General features: G+C 36.5%; 2 protein-coding genes across 2 annotated transcripts in view; both read right to left on the bottom strand.

Annotated features, from left to right (window-relative positions):
* Positions 1–1,124: 1,124 nt before the first annotated feature.
* klf5a (Kruppel like factor 5a) lies at positions 1,125–8,370 on the bottom strand. The gene is made up of 4 exons (XM_055205170.2): positions 7,762–8,370; positions 5,424–6,330; positions 4,666–4,725; positions 1,125–2,630 (listed from the first exon to the last, which is right to left on the bottom strand). The coding sequence occupies exons 1-4, from the start codon at positions 7,927–7,929 to the stop codon at positions 2,452–2,454; spliced, it is 1,314 nt and encodes a 437-aa protein (XP_055061145.1). The 5' UTR covers positions 7,930–8,370; the 3' UTR covers positions 1,125–2,451.
* Positions 8,371–8,777: 407 nt separating this feature from the next.
* pibf1 (progesterone immunomodulatory binding factor 1) overlaps positions 8,778–15,959 on the bottom strand; it is a 50,185-nt gene continuing 43,003 nt past the window's right edge. Inside the window, exons 16-18 of the mRNA XM_055205162.2 lie at positions 15,365–15,449; positions 9,288–9,461; positions 8,778–9,040 (exon numbers count right to left, since the gene is read on the bottom strand). Coding sequence (XP_055061137.2) covers positions 8,987–9,040; positions 9,288–9,461; positions 15,365–15,449 — 313 coding nt within the window. The 3' untranslated portion in view covers positions 8,778–8,986. The remainder of the gene's footprint in view (positions 9,041–9,287; positions 9,462–15,364; positions 15,450–15,959) is intronic.

Below are 15,959 nucleotides of genomic sequence, written 5' to 3'. Positions count from 1 at the left end.
CCACACAGTTTTTCAATTGTCTTTTGTTAAGTACTGGCTTGTGGGCACTGATTTCGACCATGGAGGCCATATAGAGACAGAATCCTACAAACTGTTCTGGTTGACAAAGGGACTTCAGGTGACCAGGTCTCGTGGAGCTCTGCTGCAGTGGAAAATGGGCTGGCTTTGGATTTTCGAGCCAATAAACGGTCCTCTCGAGCAGTTGTTTTGCGGGGTCTGCCTGACCTGGGATGTCAAAAACGTCGCCAGTCTCTTCAAATCTTTTTTATATCCTCTGTACTTGATGCTGAGACACATTGAAGGTTTCTGCCACATCAGCAGTGGATCTGGTCTTCAGACTCTTAATAATCAAAACTTTAGTCTCAGGGTGAATCTTAGGCATGTTTGCAGAGGTCTAGTTGCAGTTGATTTGAAGGTCTAGTGTACTGTGGTTCTTTTTATACACACCTGAGACCTAATTGATCCATTATTAGTCACAGATGAAGCTCATATGACAAGGCGACATCATTTATGTCTTTGCAAAAATTTACTCAATGGGCTTTGCCAAGCTGTGAATATTAGAATACTTCTTGACAGTTTCATTTTGCACTGAAACATTATTTTCAAAGCAGTTGGGATATAAATGAGCCATTTCTTGAAAACAATCTTGATTAGAAATATATTTTATCAGCACTTCAGGTCAATTTGTACACAAGCGACAAGACTTTTGTCAGGTAGTGTATACTTTGATAGGATTTTTCATTAGTTTTCCTAGTTGGAGCTTGGAGTTTCAGCTTGAGTTGTGAAAATTGTTTCTAAAGACAATTTCAAATGCTGTACAGACCCAAGTGATCTTGAGAAACAATTCTGTGTTTGAACAGTTTGATCTCTTAATATATTTTTTTCTTTTTGGACCTTAGAAACAACAAGATACTTTATAGGGCCACCAAGAGTGTAAAGGCACCCTTGGACATACATCAATGCAAATTGAAATGAACTAAAAGTGTTTAATAATTATTGTGTACATTCTGTTCCCTCAACCATTACACTTCTACTGCTAACAGTACTATTTTCTTTATGTCATACATCATTATAATCACATTAAATCATTAAACAAAAAGGTAGCACACACATACAAGGTAAGATCAGTTTGTAAAAAGTTTATTTTATTAAATTTCATTTAAATCAGTAGGCAAAAAATAGTCACAAAGACAACCAATTTAGAAATATAATCTGGAAATCTACAAAATAAGTTTAAGTGAAAATATAAAAAAAATCAAAAACATCAAAATAGTCACACGGCCAGGATCCAAAAAGAAAAAAAAGGAACAGAGCAACAAAATAAATCAAAATAATATTTACAATAAAATGTCATAGTATTTACATTAAGGCATTTCAATTACACAAAACTTTTCAAATTCCAATTTACAAAGCCAATGCAATAAATACATTGATTTTACAAAAAAAAAAAAAAAAAAAAAACGGGTAAAAATTAAACCCTCTCTTACTTTTATGAAAGGCAACTGAATTGTTGTAAAAGTGAAATAATGGAATCCAGCTGAATGATCTGTCTCTAAAAACAGTGTACTGCTGATCAAAACAAACATCAAAAGGCACTTTAAGATGAAATGTGTTCCAAAGGCTTTACTTCAAAAGAACAGTCACTGTGGTCTTGTACATTCATATGAGCTTATACGTCAATGACAATAGGAAAACAAATGGTCGGCATGCTTCTGTGTGTAGAAAGTAGACTGTACAAATCACACAGCTGTCCAAAGCCCTTTCTACTTCTCATTGCTTTTCTATACCATTGTTTAATAATTCATGAAATAATTGCTGTTTAGTAGCAGCACATTATCATCCAAAGCTATAAATACTTCAACAACAAAGGCAGCCCGAAGAGTGAATCGTAGCTAAAAGTCCTTTTCGAGCAATAACTATTCCAGTGATGTATGTATGTATATACTGTATACTCAAATTCAAGTGCAAAGTAAAAGGGAGTTGGCTTAGTGCTTTGCAGATGTACAAGATTTCACAAATCCTGTATACGTTGTAGTCATGTTTAATACGTTTAAAACTATTTAACTGCACATCTTTATCTTCCATGGAAGTCAATTTTTTTAAGCAGAGGCTTAGGATGATGCATCAAGGCAGTTTCACTTACAAGACAGCTTATTTGCATTGCAAAGGGTTTAAAAATGACAAAACAGTCAAGACAGAGGATTTGATCAAACATCCTGTATGGATGAAGTGTTGTGAATCAGTATTTCACATGATATTTTGAATTTCATGCTCATACAGTATCAAACTTTTTTTGTTCAGCATTTTATAGTCGACAGCTTGTCTTAAAAAATTAGAGGGATCAGAACTTTAACCTTAAACATGATAAGGTTCGTCATGGCATAGAGAAAAAGTTATGTTCTTTTATCGCTTCAAGTGCATAATAATAAGTAGGTGTGTGGGCTTTTGTGTTTAATTCTGGTGCCTCTTCATATGCAGAGCGAGATGATCGGAGCGAGAGAAGCTTCGGCTGCACACGGCACACTGAAAGGGTTTGGCTCCTGTGTGTTTCCTGAAGTGACGCGTCAGCTCATCGGAACGCGCAAATCGCCAGTCACAGCCCTCCCATGTGCACCTGTATGGCTTCTCACCTGAAGAACACAATGGGTACCAAGTTTGGTTAGGTAAATGCAGTAGTGAATAGAATAGGACAGAAACTATTTCTATTCACAGTTAAAACAGGTTTTCAACCTGTTTCCACCTTACTAATACATTAGTAATACTTAATGATCCATTAGTGTATTAGCATAGTTTCTCTCCTTGTCATTGCTATAGTTACCACACAAACATATTGTTAGTAGAGGTGTGGATCTAACACATAAAATTCACTTAATCTATCTCTAAGATTAAAATATTTAAGAGTTTTGTTATGTTCGTGCAGGTTGACAAGACTAAACCCCTTGTCAGCCAGTAGTCCTGAACCATGTTTGCCAGTAGAGAACTTGGATTTAAACGTTTTTAGTATTTTTTCCCAAGATAAGACTTAATGAATTAATTCTTCCTTAGAATTAATTTTCTTGCCCTTAAAAACGCATGCAATAAAACCACAATGCCACTAAAGCCCAAAACTTGGAATTCAGATACGAAGTAGCAAAGAACAGATACATAACAAAAAACATAACACGTATCATTTATCTTGGCTGTTTTCTTTAATTACGGAAGCCGATGGATTACAAAGCATAACACTGTTCAGCTGTTTCAACCTCAAACACTAGGTGCGGCCCTCCAAAAACAATTAACTAAACGTCAGAACATGTGCCTGTCTTGGGGCTTTAACATGTGTGACGAAAACTCCGATCAAGAATCCTGTAATGACTTGTTTGAATAGCTCATACGCTGTCTGCCTTAGGCTCCGGTCTTTTCTCCATACACCAGTTGGATTAGGTTTAATTCCGTTGGGTATCATGGTGAGGATTCTACCCTATTTATTCATTATGTCTGTTTGAATAACGACATAGTGGTACGTGTCTGTCACAGAACCAGAGTTTTTTCATATTACTAAATAAGAAATAGCATCTAAATATATACAGTGGCAATAAACATTTGAAAAATGTGGGTAAATTAAGTTACGTGGCGAGGGAACAGAAAAATCATATTGCCATGTTTTTGCCACCTGTTATTTAGGGGTCAAGGTCATTATTTGTAGACTGGAATGTTCCAGACCCAAAAACCAACACTGGATAATAATTGTGCTCAATTAGCTGAATAACAGAAGTGTACAGTACTCAAAATTAACCTACTATTTTTGTTAACATGTATTTCCCATTTTAAATATTTTAGTACATTTTGAGGAAGCATTATATAAATCATTTGTTTTTACTATCCTTAAACATTTTAACTATTCTTAAAAGTTGTAATTTATGTTAATTTGGTTAGCCTGCTTTATAGATATCAGTAATCAACAATTACAATACCAACGGTGATTGATTAAATGTCATAATATTACTAGCACTAGAAGTCTAATTGTCATGCCCACGTTAAAACTGCTTCATCCATATCTCACAGTTTAGTCACATGCGGCAGTCCAATGGGAAAGAGAGGGTGTTATCTTATCACAATAGTACTTTAAAACCAGTGTTTTAGTAATTAGGCTGTTGACTGTGACATGAATCTATACCTGGAAAAATCGAAAATGGGGATTGCCTGACAAGTAGTGATTAAGTGCTTGATTATCCCAATGACATACCAAAGGCCATCTTCTGAAATGTATGATATTTACTCACAGAAAAGACTCTGGGTCAAATGAGGTGTGCTCTTCTGCTCATTTCCATACTGATACAAATTCTGTTACCCCAGATATAGACAGACAGAGCAAACCTGAACAACGAAAAGCTTTTTCTATCTATATTTATTTACATAAGCCTAAATATCTAGTGTAGAAGATCATTAAAATGCTGGATGTTCTAATTTGACATAAAAGTAAAAATGTTGTATGGACACGGCTTTGGTGCAACCTTATATTAAGAGACAACGTAGGATAGCTTTTAGGCGGCGTGCAAGAATGAACGCATGTGCATGCCAACAACGCACTTCTGCCCAGCAACATGACAGTAAAGTGCCAAAATAGGAGCCGTATCCAGCTTTATCGAGCATAAATAAAACCATTTTTAATTGGAGAACTCTTACCAGTGTGTGTCCTCAAGTGAGCCTTTAGATGGGACGACTTGGTGTAAACTTTCTTACAACCTAAAATTGAAAGAAATGTTTTGTTATTTAAAAACATTAAGCATTTTAGCATCTGACAAAAACGTTATAAGGTTTAAATGCACAAAAAGGAAATGTAACCACTATGTTTGACGAGCGCAATTTTTTATTAATCTCTAAAACGTCGCAGAATCAGTTGATTCGCTCATCACCACAGTCATAAATGAGAACATCCTGTTCTTTGGTTTCAGGCTGCTTTCTTTGCCAATTAGGAATCCAAAGCCCATCTCAACTCGTTAGCTATAAAACCCCACTCAGTGTAGCAAAGCAGTGATGGGTTCTAAATTGCAGAGCGCATCTCTTCAGACATGCAGCTTCTTAGCGTAAATGCACTATTAATGGCACTGTGAGGCTTGTCTGTTTTACAATTTGCCCAGTCAATTTGATGCAACAAGATTCAATAGCAATCAGCCTGACGTCAACTCTTTGGCATTCATTTTGAGCACTGGTTAAAAGGCTTTGGCCGTCTCTGAATTATTTAACAGTGGATTTGAGTGTGTGAGTAAAAAAGCACAGTCAAAAAGGTGCAACCTCCTGATAACGTGGCTATTCTGTAGAATTTTGGTGATAAATGTGGAGTAAATGTGCCTTTTTAGACTTGTGTGATGTTTACAGATTAATTTCTGAAATAATACAGAACCTGGTCATACTATATGAAGCTATTGTAAGGTTCTTAATACCTGGAAAATCACAGTGGTGTATTCTTCTCTTTTCCAGGTCTGGGTTCGTCCTTCGGTTGTACCGAACAGGCATGGACCCAGCGGTTGCAGGAGCTCGTGTTGAGGTGGGAGTCGGATGACTGGGTGCACTGACGGCCATTTTGGAGGCAATAGTGGCAGCGTAAGATGGCGGTGGTGTCAGATTGTGAAGCAGATCCTTCTGTCTGTCAGGACTACCAGGTTCTGAAGTGGGAGGCGAGGGGGGAAGGTACGGCATTTTGAGATGCGAGTGAGGCTGACGGTGAGGGTGAACAAAGTGACTTGGGCCGAGAGGGTACCCGGCGGTGGGCATGCCGCAGTATGGCTTGGCAGCAGTCTGTTGGGTTGCTAAGTGCAGGTCATGAAAAGCAGGCATCTGTGAGGGCATAGAGTGAGCTTGAGGGTGGGAATGAGAGTTTGTGACTGCCTGATGGGAGACATCCAGGTCTGAATTAAGTAGCTGAAAGAGAGGCCCATCCTGTGGGATGTCAAAACCTTGCATCTCTTGCTTGATAAAGACCCCGTTACTGTCATCCACTGTGTTGATTCCGGAACCTTGAGTGGAATTTGAATTAAAGATGCTGGTAAATTCTGGTAATGCGGGCGGAGCTGGGCCATTTGTGCTTACTGGGCACTCTGTGTGAGAAAAAGGCGCTGCCACAGGTTCAGTTTTGATCTGGTTGGGGACTGAAGGCCGTGTTGATCGGCACAGCCCGGTTCTTAAATACGCAATATCAGGCAGGTAAACATTCATATTGATGCTGTAGGGGGAACCATGGTCATTCCCAAAAAACTGGTCCACTACAGAAGCACTGTCTCGTTGTGACTTCTTCGGCTCTGAGAGAGCCACAGGTTGTGGAGAAAGATATTTATCCATCTCTAATTTAGCCTGAGAGCAAAACGAAAGAATCATGAGATGTGTTTCATTTGTTAATGCCATTAAAGGTAAATATGTGATAAACAGATTTTAGAATAAAAATTATGCAACTGTTGAAATATTGCATAATTTTCTTCTGTCAGCAAAGCTGACAGGATCTCCTGGGACCACTTGTGTTGGCTGAGCACAAACATGACATCATTTTTTTTTTTCAGAAAAGCTTGCACTAATGTACACTGTATTCACTTATTGTTGCAACAATAGCCAACCTCCATGCTTACTCAGCTATAAGCCATCATGTTAATAAATACTGGCTATTGAAAGCATTACAGGCATAAATCAGTTTACAAAATAAATACATTATGCATAGTATAATCACTTGGGAATTACTTAATCACATTAGGGATATTTTAGCTTTATTATTAAGCATTGCATTTCCAAACAGACAAAAATGTTGGAGAAGGTAAAACTAAATAGATGACATAATATTAGATGGTTTATAAAACATCCAGGACACAAAGAAAAAAGCTAGAATGTGTAAAAAAATTAATTATGAAATTGTTACTATCAATATCTGGTCAAGTAAAAAAAGTCAAGCTATAAACCATAAAATCCAATAAGTTTTAAGACATGATCTGTGGTTACGCATAAATTATGACAGAAACAGAATGGAGCGTGCGTGTGTGCTGCTGTATAAAACTGTATAGAACAGTCAGAGGTTAAACATTTATCAAGTCCTCTTCAATACATATCTGCTAGATTCCGCTTTAAACTGTAAAACAGCGCTCATACCACAAGCTCAAAACAGACTTTGCTGACAGGTGAAAAGAAAACATGCTGGAGAGATTGCTCAGCCATTCCAAATGACTGCCATTCAATTATCATGAATCCGTAATCAACAGAAAATAATATACCAATTCATGATATAATGCTCATTCATTAACCTCTAATGCCAGTAACGCGCAGAGTCTTGTGGAGAAAAAATAATAACTCGCACACATACACAGACTCGAGATGCCAAAGCTGTTTAAGTGCTCTTTACGCGTAGCTATTTCTGGATTTAGATCTTCCAGCTGTTCGTCGGACATGTATCTCTTTCACAAGTTTTCAAATTGAGGGTTGGCGTTGCTGGGAAGTTTTATGCGGAGCGCGAGACATGGGAGTCAGTTGTTGACTCTTCTGTAGCCAAGAGACCAACTGCAAGCAACTGACACGAGTCTGTCCGACCCAGCCCATCCTCTCCCCTCCGTTACAGCCACGAGAAAATCCCCAAAAACGATAACCAACTTCGCGTAAAAAAACAAAACCTAAACGCTTTACACATTGCACAAATGCGTCACGGTGCAGGCGTGAAACACAGCATAATTTACAACGGCCTGTTTTTTATGCGCTACGCATATCATCTTTAATTCATCCAAAGATGCAGTCAAATACAACAATTACCTGAGAATAGTCGCTCGATACGTCCCTTTCCGTGTCAGGATTCTTGACTTCAAAGGAAAACAGAGAATCCTCTTGAAAGCCGTCGGACAGTGAGGGTTTAAAAAAAGAGAGAAAGTCATCTTGTCCCGGTGCGAGCGTGGAGCTCATCGTAAGAAGCGTCGCGGCCATAAACCCGTAGATGTGATGGAGGGTGCGTCCGCAAAATGCGTTTTGAAAGATGTTGAGTATGAGAAGGTGCGTATACAGTGTGGTGCATTGAATGACACCTTTGTGTGGATGCGCGCGTGCTTTCAGTGGTATCGTCTCGTTTTGCTTTTCTACGTTCCTAAAGCTCCGTCATATATGTAAGTGCGCTGAAGAGGCGGGGCTTCAGGAGTGGCTGTCAGGGAGCGATACGACTACACCTTTACTACCACTGCCTTTACTGTAACAGCTGAACAACCCCGTCAAAACAAAGCGAGTTAAATCTGTCAAGAATTGGTTCCCTCTTAGCACTTAAAAAACATAAAGACAGTAGCGCTTACCTTGTTTTTGTAAAAAAAGAAAAAGTAAAGTATGTTGGTTAAAATAGCCTAACTTTAGCAATGTATCCCAGCAAAGAAACAGAGTCAATATTATATTATAGAGTTACTATTACTCGCATTCTGAAAAACAGAAAATACATGTTTATCATAAATTAAATTCATTTAATGCAGCTAAAAGTAAAAATAACACATAAATAAAAAGAACCCAATTCTAGCAGACTAAATCAATTAAATGAATCAAAATTATAAAGCTATTGGCTGCTGCTGTTCTAGCTGGACATTCGAGACTGTGGCGCGCACTACGATTAGGTATGCGCGCGCTCCTCTATTTTTATCACCAGCATGTCTCTCTCGCGTCTTACTAATCAAAACGGAAGGATGCAGGTCTTATTCCAAACAAATGGCACGTTTAGAAAAGGAGCTTTTTATAGGGTAACCAGTGAAAACTTTTTTGCATTTACCAAAGTAAAAACAACAACAAAAAATCACACATTTACAGCATAAGTGATTTAATACGAACATTGAAAAAAAATCTTTAAAAAATTTCTTTTGGGTTTAGCTACATACTTGATGGCCACATAAACACACAAACCTGCGTAACTAGTTATGTAATATATCTAATCTAGTAGCTTAAACATACTTTCATCAGTGATTGCATGACATGTATCCCAGCACTCTTAAACGAGTTAAACAAGTCTCTATCATTTGGTTTTCCGTTGTGATTTTCTACACCAATCTGGAACTTCTTTATTAGTCTGTAAAAAAAAAAAAAAAAAAAACGTGTTAAATATCTGCATCAAGTACGTTTTATAAAAACATGTGGAAAAAGTTGTGGCTTTTAAATGTATTAAAAATAAATGTCAGAATATAGCTTGTAATTTGGAATTATATCTAAATGACAAGCTATATTCTGACATTTATTTTTAATATATAAACTAATCTATAGGTGTCTAGATGCACAATTTTAAAAGCTGTCTTCATGGAAAAGCAGGCAAAACTTACAAACACTGTGGGTTTAGGGCCATGGTTGTATTGCTCCTCATCTGTGTTTTTAACTGGTCTCTGTCTGTGAACCGCTGTACCAGTACCACCTGTCTCAAGCTCAGACAGAGATACAGTCCCAACTTGGTGTTGTGAGCGCATGCTGATCAGGACTTGCTTCATCACAGACAGTTCCTAAAACAGGATAAAAACAAATTAGTGGCAGCCTAATGGCTAAAGATCTGACATTTACCCCTAAATATTGTCAGTTGACTTTCCATTAACAACAGATAGTAAGAAAGAGCCAGAAGTGCTTTGTTTGCAGTCTCGTTGTGCAAGCAATGTCATGGCCCTAAGCAGAGCAATTAACACTAAAACGCAAAAGTAGACAAAGACAGATCATACAATGTGGTGTTTTTCTGCTTATCTGAATTTTGGTTATTGGTATTTTTGGTATTGCTATTAATAAGGTTTTATAAGGTTTACTTAAAGTAGTTCAAATTCAAAAGAAGTAAATTCAATGTTTTTATTATTGTGTGTGTTTGAAGGAGGTCCCTTGTGTATACTAATTTGTGTTTAAATTGTAATTAGTACCTTGTCATTTAGCAGACTCTTTTTAAATCAATGCCCTGAAAGTACCTGTACACTTCTGTAAATACTTCTGAATCAACTTAAGGAAACGCCCTCAAACAACATAACTTTTTTCACTTCTCTAAAATCATTTGTGTAATTCAGTTCTGAGATCAGATAAAAGTTAAATGAAAAATGTTCAATATCGTATAATTGTTTAAGCTGTCTTTGTAACATTATTGCACAGAAGATGTAAAGTGGCCTACACTGAAAAAAAAAGAAAAATAATTCAATTCTTCTTAAAAAAAATCTGCTACAGATAATGATATCTAGTTTTTTACTGTAAAGTGATAAACAATTTAAATACTTGCTGACAACTCTGTATTAACAAGTTAATGTATGTTCATGGTCTTTGTGTTCAACCACAGTCTTGTCTTAACTACAACTTGTTAGCAATTTGTGGTTGCTTAAAAAAATATTACCTTCAAGTTTTTACCTGATTGTATGAAGAGATTAAATTACACTGGGAATTTTTTTTATTGTTTGATGTAAGATCACAGAAAAAAAGTAAAATTTCTTCTTACAATATGCTGCTAAAACCACAGACATTGAAAAGTCTTTAGTACAAAAAAGCAAGATACATTTTTTCTCTTAAAATAAATCATTTCAGAAGGATACAAACATCCCATAATATGGATCAGAAATCTTAAAATATTCTCCTTCCCAAACATGATAATCATAGCAAAAAATTCTTTATTTGTGACCGGTTATTTCTTACATTTTCAGGAAAGCAAACTCAAACATAAAACAATATAAAAAGATTTAGTTAATTCAATTGTGAACTGTTATTCAATGTATTGAATGGTTATTTTTTAAGTTTACAGAAAAGCAATCTAAAACATCTCCTGCTAGCAGATTGCAGCCCACTGCATTGGTCAGTATAGATCAGCCCAGTGCTTAAGAGTCATTCAATATTTCTATTTATCACTGCACGACCATATGCACTGGTATGCTAAAAAGTGCCAGAGAAGAGCAGCTGTCTGTGAGGATTGCATGCTTTCTGCCAACATGCCACTGTGGAATTGTGAAGTCGGCACAGTGTGTGCCAGCAGTATTTGGTTGAAAATAGCTCCAGATTTCACCAGTGCTTAATCAGTTACACCCTGCCCTTAATATCCTAAGAGTTTAGCATGTCACAAGAGGTGTAGTGTACCTTCAGTCTGCCTTACAATAGACCCCTTCACGGTTCACGTCACAGGCTGTTTCCACTGCGCATGTCGGGGTCAGAAAAGTCATTACAGCTGATTGAGTTGCGTATTATTCGGTATCGTCAAAAATGCCTACTTACGTCGTGGGCTGTGAAAATCGCACCAGGTCTTCCGTTAAGTTTTCGCGATTCATGCAGAATCTCAAAAACAAAAAAATACAACATCTGCGTCTGCAAGCAATTAACGTGCAGACTGGGACAATGCAAAGATCAAAGAGGCTTGTGTTTGTAGTGCTCACTTCATTTGAGGTAAGTCATCATTTTTCAGCACTGTTAGATTAAATTATAAAGCCTAAATGGTATGAACAGTTCGACCCCGTGCTGCGCGCGCACCCGATAATCATTCAATGTTTACAAACCTTGAAGGGGTCTATACAGCAGATAAAGATGCAGCTCGACGGAAGTATAAAAATATCAGTAATTCCAACTCAAGTAAATTCAGCGAACCTTTTCAACACAAAAGCAATATTACCCACTGAAGGCTGATTAGGTTATTCATACCTGCCTTTTAAAACACTATATTCAAAACAAATGGGTCAAGTACATTTGGCTTCACACATCAGTTCCCCACAATGAGGCCATCTACTAGCTGCCTGTCAGCATGAAAACCACAGGCAACCTAAACAAGGTTATTACTAATACAACAGCTTGAGCATGGGAAACAGTTGACCTGAGAGACAGGATTTTCTAGTTAGTGATTGTACCTCAGACACTTCTAAGAAAGTTTGCAACAAATGAATAAGCTGTGCTGAAATGTAAAGGCATCCTAAACATACAAAGCTTATCCCATTGATCAGTTACTAGAGTCACAGCTTCCTAATTTGTCCAGGAGGCTTTTCAATAAGGTGATGACTTGCTTGGACAATAAATTGCAAATACTGTACTTGGAACTGCTGTTTGGAACAGAAGGCCTGTGACTAAAAAAAAACGAAAAAGGACACACCTAGCCAGTGTGTGTGCCTCTCATCACAATTGTTTGGACAACTTTAATGGACATTGTATAATAATGTTTTTCCAAAAATAAATAAATAAATATTTGCCTGTAATCCCTGCTGATGTTATTCTATCTGTTTATTGTTGGCCATCACTCACCTTTAAAGGGCATAAAGTAAAGCTACAGTGAACACCAAAGCACTTTAAACTAAAACTACAAGATTTAGATTATTATTCAGAATTAATTACACATTTTATATATACACATATTGTGTATATATGTATATATATTTCAATCTCCTTATCAGGGTTTTTTGTTGTCAGTGGTGTTATTTTGGTTGTTTACTGAAGTACTTATTATAGCATTAATCTTCATATTTATATACTTACCAGGACTAGTTCCATAATTCCTGCTTTCATCCTAAAAATCATTTAAACATTTGTCATTGGATTACTGGTTGCAGTAACCTTTGTTTCCCAGTTGTAATGCCATGTCACATTACAGAAAAAAGACATATTACTACTGGTCTTTGGCAATACATTACATAGAGCATCTCAATCAATTTATTGGGTTATTTATTATGAACTTCTTCAGTAGTGTTACTGGTTCTAAAGTCACATATCAGTCAAGGCCAATTAAATGTATTTTTAAAAGTCCTACATACAGTCGCACGGGATGTTAAACATCTAAAAAGTCTAAAATCTAAATGGCACCACACATTGTAGAATGACAGATTAATGTGTGGTCATTAATGTGAACACATACCAAACAAATGATTAAACAAATACAAGAGAAGCTCAATATTTGGTGAATGACCCTAATATAGCAGTTTAAAGGTGCAGTGTGTACCTTTAAGAAAAATCTCTTGACAGAAATGCAATATAATATACATAACTATATTATCAAGGGTGTATAAAGACCTTACATAACGAACCATTATGTTTTATTACCTTAGAATAACACATTTTTATCTACATACACTGCGGGTCCCCTTACATTTTGTGCCGTCATGTTATTGCAGAAGCCCTTAACGGACAACCTTTGTTTGATAAGTTGTCTCCGATGATGATATGTTTGTCCTGTGGCAGCTATCGTAGCTTCTCTGTGTGTTTCAAAAGCGAGGGGTGAGCCATAGACAAGCCGTTGGTCTCACTACTAGATGCCGCTAAAATTTACACACTGCACCTTTAAAAGTATTAACACCAAAAAATGAAGCATTATAATGAAGGCATTCATTAACCATCATGGCACCCTCATATTGTTTCAAACCTGTACAAGGTTCTTTCTTGATGAACACAAAGATATTTTAATAAATGATAGTAAGCACACAGTAACATTACATTACATTTAGTTTTTAGCAGAGCTTTTTTTATCCAAAGCGACTCAAAGTTTAGGAAACCATAAAGAGATGTGTCTTAGTGAGACAATAGTACAAAAGTGCTTATACCAAAATACAAGTTTTACCTATTCCGAAACAATACCTGTTGAGTGAGAAAGAGAGTTAATTTTTTTACATAAAAGATAGAAGAGTAGAAATGCAGTCAATATCTATCTATGTAAAGTATTTTCTGGAAAAGAAGGGTTTTTTAATTTACAGTACCCACTGACATCCATATATTCGGTATGAAAGTCAATGGGTACCATTGTGTGCTTACCATTATTCATGAAAAAATCTTCTTTTGTGCTTATCAAGAAAGAAATGTGTACAGATTTAAAACAACATATGGGTGCATAAATGATGACAGAGTTTTCGTTTTTGGGTGAACTATCCCTTTTATTCATGTGTATTACTGTCTCCACCCAAGACAAAATGTAACTGTATTTACGTCACTGTGTGATCTTGATCTAAACGAACAATACACAACACACCCAAATCTAAATGTTAGGTTGGTAACAATTTACAATAAAGATGAAAAAGAAGTCAAATTAGGGGTGGGATGTTTTTATAAAGAATTTTTAGCAAAGTTTTAATGACCATTCATATTTATTTTCTAATCTGTTTTTTAGAATACAAACAGCAATTGGAGACATATACATCAAAACATGCAAGATTAGGGCCGCAAGCATCATGAAAGATTTCTCCCACCCTGCTAATAGACTATTTAACCCTCTTTCTTCGGGAAGGAGGTTGCGTAGCATCAGAACCAGAACATCAAGGTTAAAAACAGCTTTTATCCAGAAGCCGTGAGACTTTTTAACACTGCCAATTCCAGAACTGACAAATTGAACTTGCTGTCCTAATTGCATTGTATTTACAGACCCCTTCATGGTTCCCACTGCGCATGTCAGGGTCAGAAAAGCCATTAGAGCAGATTGAGTTGAGTATTATTCAGTATCGTCAAAAATGCCTACTTACGTCGTGGGCTGTGAAAATCGCACCAGGTCTTCCGTTAAGTTTTCGTGATTCATGCAGCATCTCAAAAACAAAAAAAATACAACATCTGCGGCTGCAAGCAATTAACGTGCAGACTGGGACAATGCAAATATCAAACAGGCTTGTGTTTGTAGTGCTCACTTCATTTCAGGTAAGTCATCATTTTTCAGCCCTGTTATATTAAATTGTAAAGCCTGGACAGTATGAACAGTTTGACCCCATGCTGCGCTCGACCCGATATTCATTCAATGTTTACAAACCTTGAAGGGGTCTATTTATAGTTATTGTTTTATTGATTGATGTGTAGTTTAGTTATTTATTGTGAATGGTTTTAACCGTACCTCAGTAACTAATTTTGTTCCAGCTCATGTACCATCACCATGACAATAAAGAATTCTTAATCCTTAATCCTGACAGAAAATACAGGAAATATGTACACAAAATGTAAAAAATTTTGTTGACCAAAATTGCTTCTTCAGGCAAAAGTCAGTATTTAGTGTGACCTCTCCTGGTATTAAACACATCTTGAATTCTATTGAGGATCATTATTAAACATTAGATTACAATAAGAAAATAGTGTTTAATTTCATTTAGGTTTAAGAGAGCCTGCAGGGTCCTGCTATTGCTCAAGTGTAAGGGTAGGCCACACTAAATACTTGATACTTCAGCTAATAATTTTATTAATTTATACTGCATACACATTTCCTGCATTTTCTGGCTGTATTCTAATAAAGAGAGAAAATATATATGGCCGATATACATCTGAACAAACAACAAATCTAATGGTGGCTTGATGGCCTGAGACTTATTAAACAATAAAAACAATAAAAACTTGTATTTTGGAACACAAAAAATTAAACAGGTCAGTGTATTTTTTTGTGAAGCATACAATGCCAGTGGAAAGAGAAAATTAAGGCATTGGGCTATTTTTCATCTTCTGACACAGCACCTACCTCTCTGTGGTTCAGAAGTCTCTCCAGATCAGCTGCCATGTTGTTTTTCACTTGCAGCAGTGCAATCTTCTCTTTCCGTAGTGCACTGTAAAATTAAAACAAATTGTCTTTAAAGTCTGTGATTATTCTTAAAATAATTCATTTTAAAATAGTTACAGCGAATCAATTAGATATTAATGAAAATTTTGAAAAATGACTTTGTAATCCACCAGCATAAAGATGTGAAGTGGTCAGCTGGTAGTCACCTGCACCCTAGTAAATGTAAAACATTCATACAACAAAAATTGCATTCTGTTAGATTTTCTTGAATTTGGCTGCTCAGTCTTTCATGGCTCGACAACGTATTAGAATGCATCTAATACGTAAAATATAAGCAGGACCAAGTGCATGTGGGGAAAAAAAATTAATGAAGGTTCTAATGTAGCATAGTTCTTCAAGGAGCGATGTTGTCGTGTCAACCTTCTACATTCTTAACCCAAAGTTCTGCCTGTGTGAGCAGACCTTTATACATCTTACACAAACAATACAATGGCACCCCATGGAGACTTTCTTTGAGGTGACAATCACACCCACGGAGAACCTACGAGAATGTGAC

Source organism: Misgurnus anguillicaudatus, chromosome 3 (assembly GCF_027580225.2).
Source record: "Misgurnus anguillicaudatus chromosome 3, ASM2758022v2, whole genome shotgun sequence".
Classification (NCBI taxonomy): Eukaryota; Metazoa; Chordata; class Actinopteri; order Cypriniformes; family Cobitidae; genus Misgurnus; species Misgurnus anguillicaudatus.
Note: the sequence above shows the minus strand (reverse complement) of the source record. Positions and strands in the feature narration are given on the sequence as shown.

Coding starts and splice junctions, on each gene's coding strand:
- klf5a (XM_055205170.2), bottom strand. CDS start 7,929: ATGGCCGCGACGCTTCTTACGATGAGCTCCACGCTCGCACCGGGACAA. Junction 6,331..7,761: donor TATCGAGCGACTATTCTCAG/GTAATTGTTGTA, acceptor TTTTGCTCTCAG/GCTAAATTAGAGATGGATAA. Junction 2,631..4,665: donor TCACTTGAGGACACACACTG/GTAAGAGTTCTC, acceptor TGTGTTCTTCAG/GTGAGAAGCCATACAGGTGC.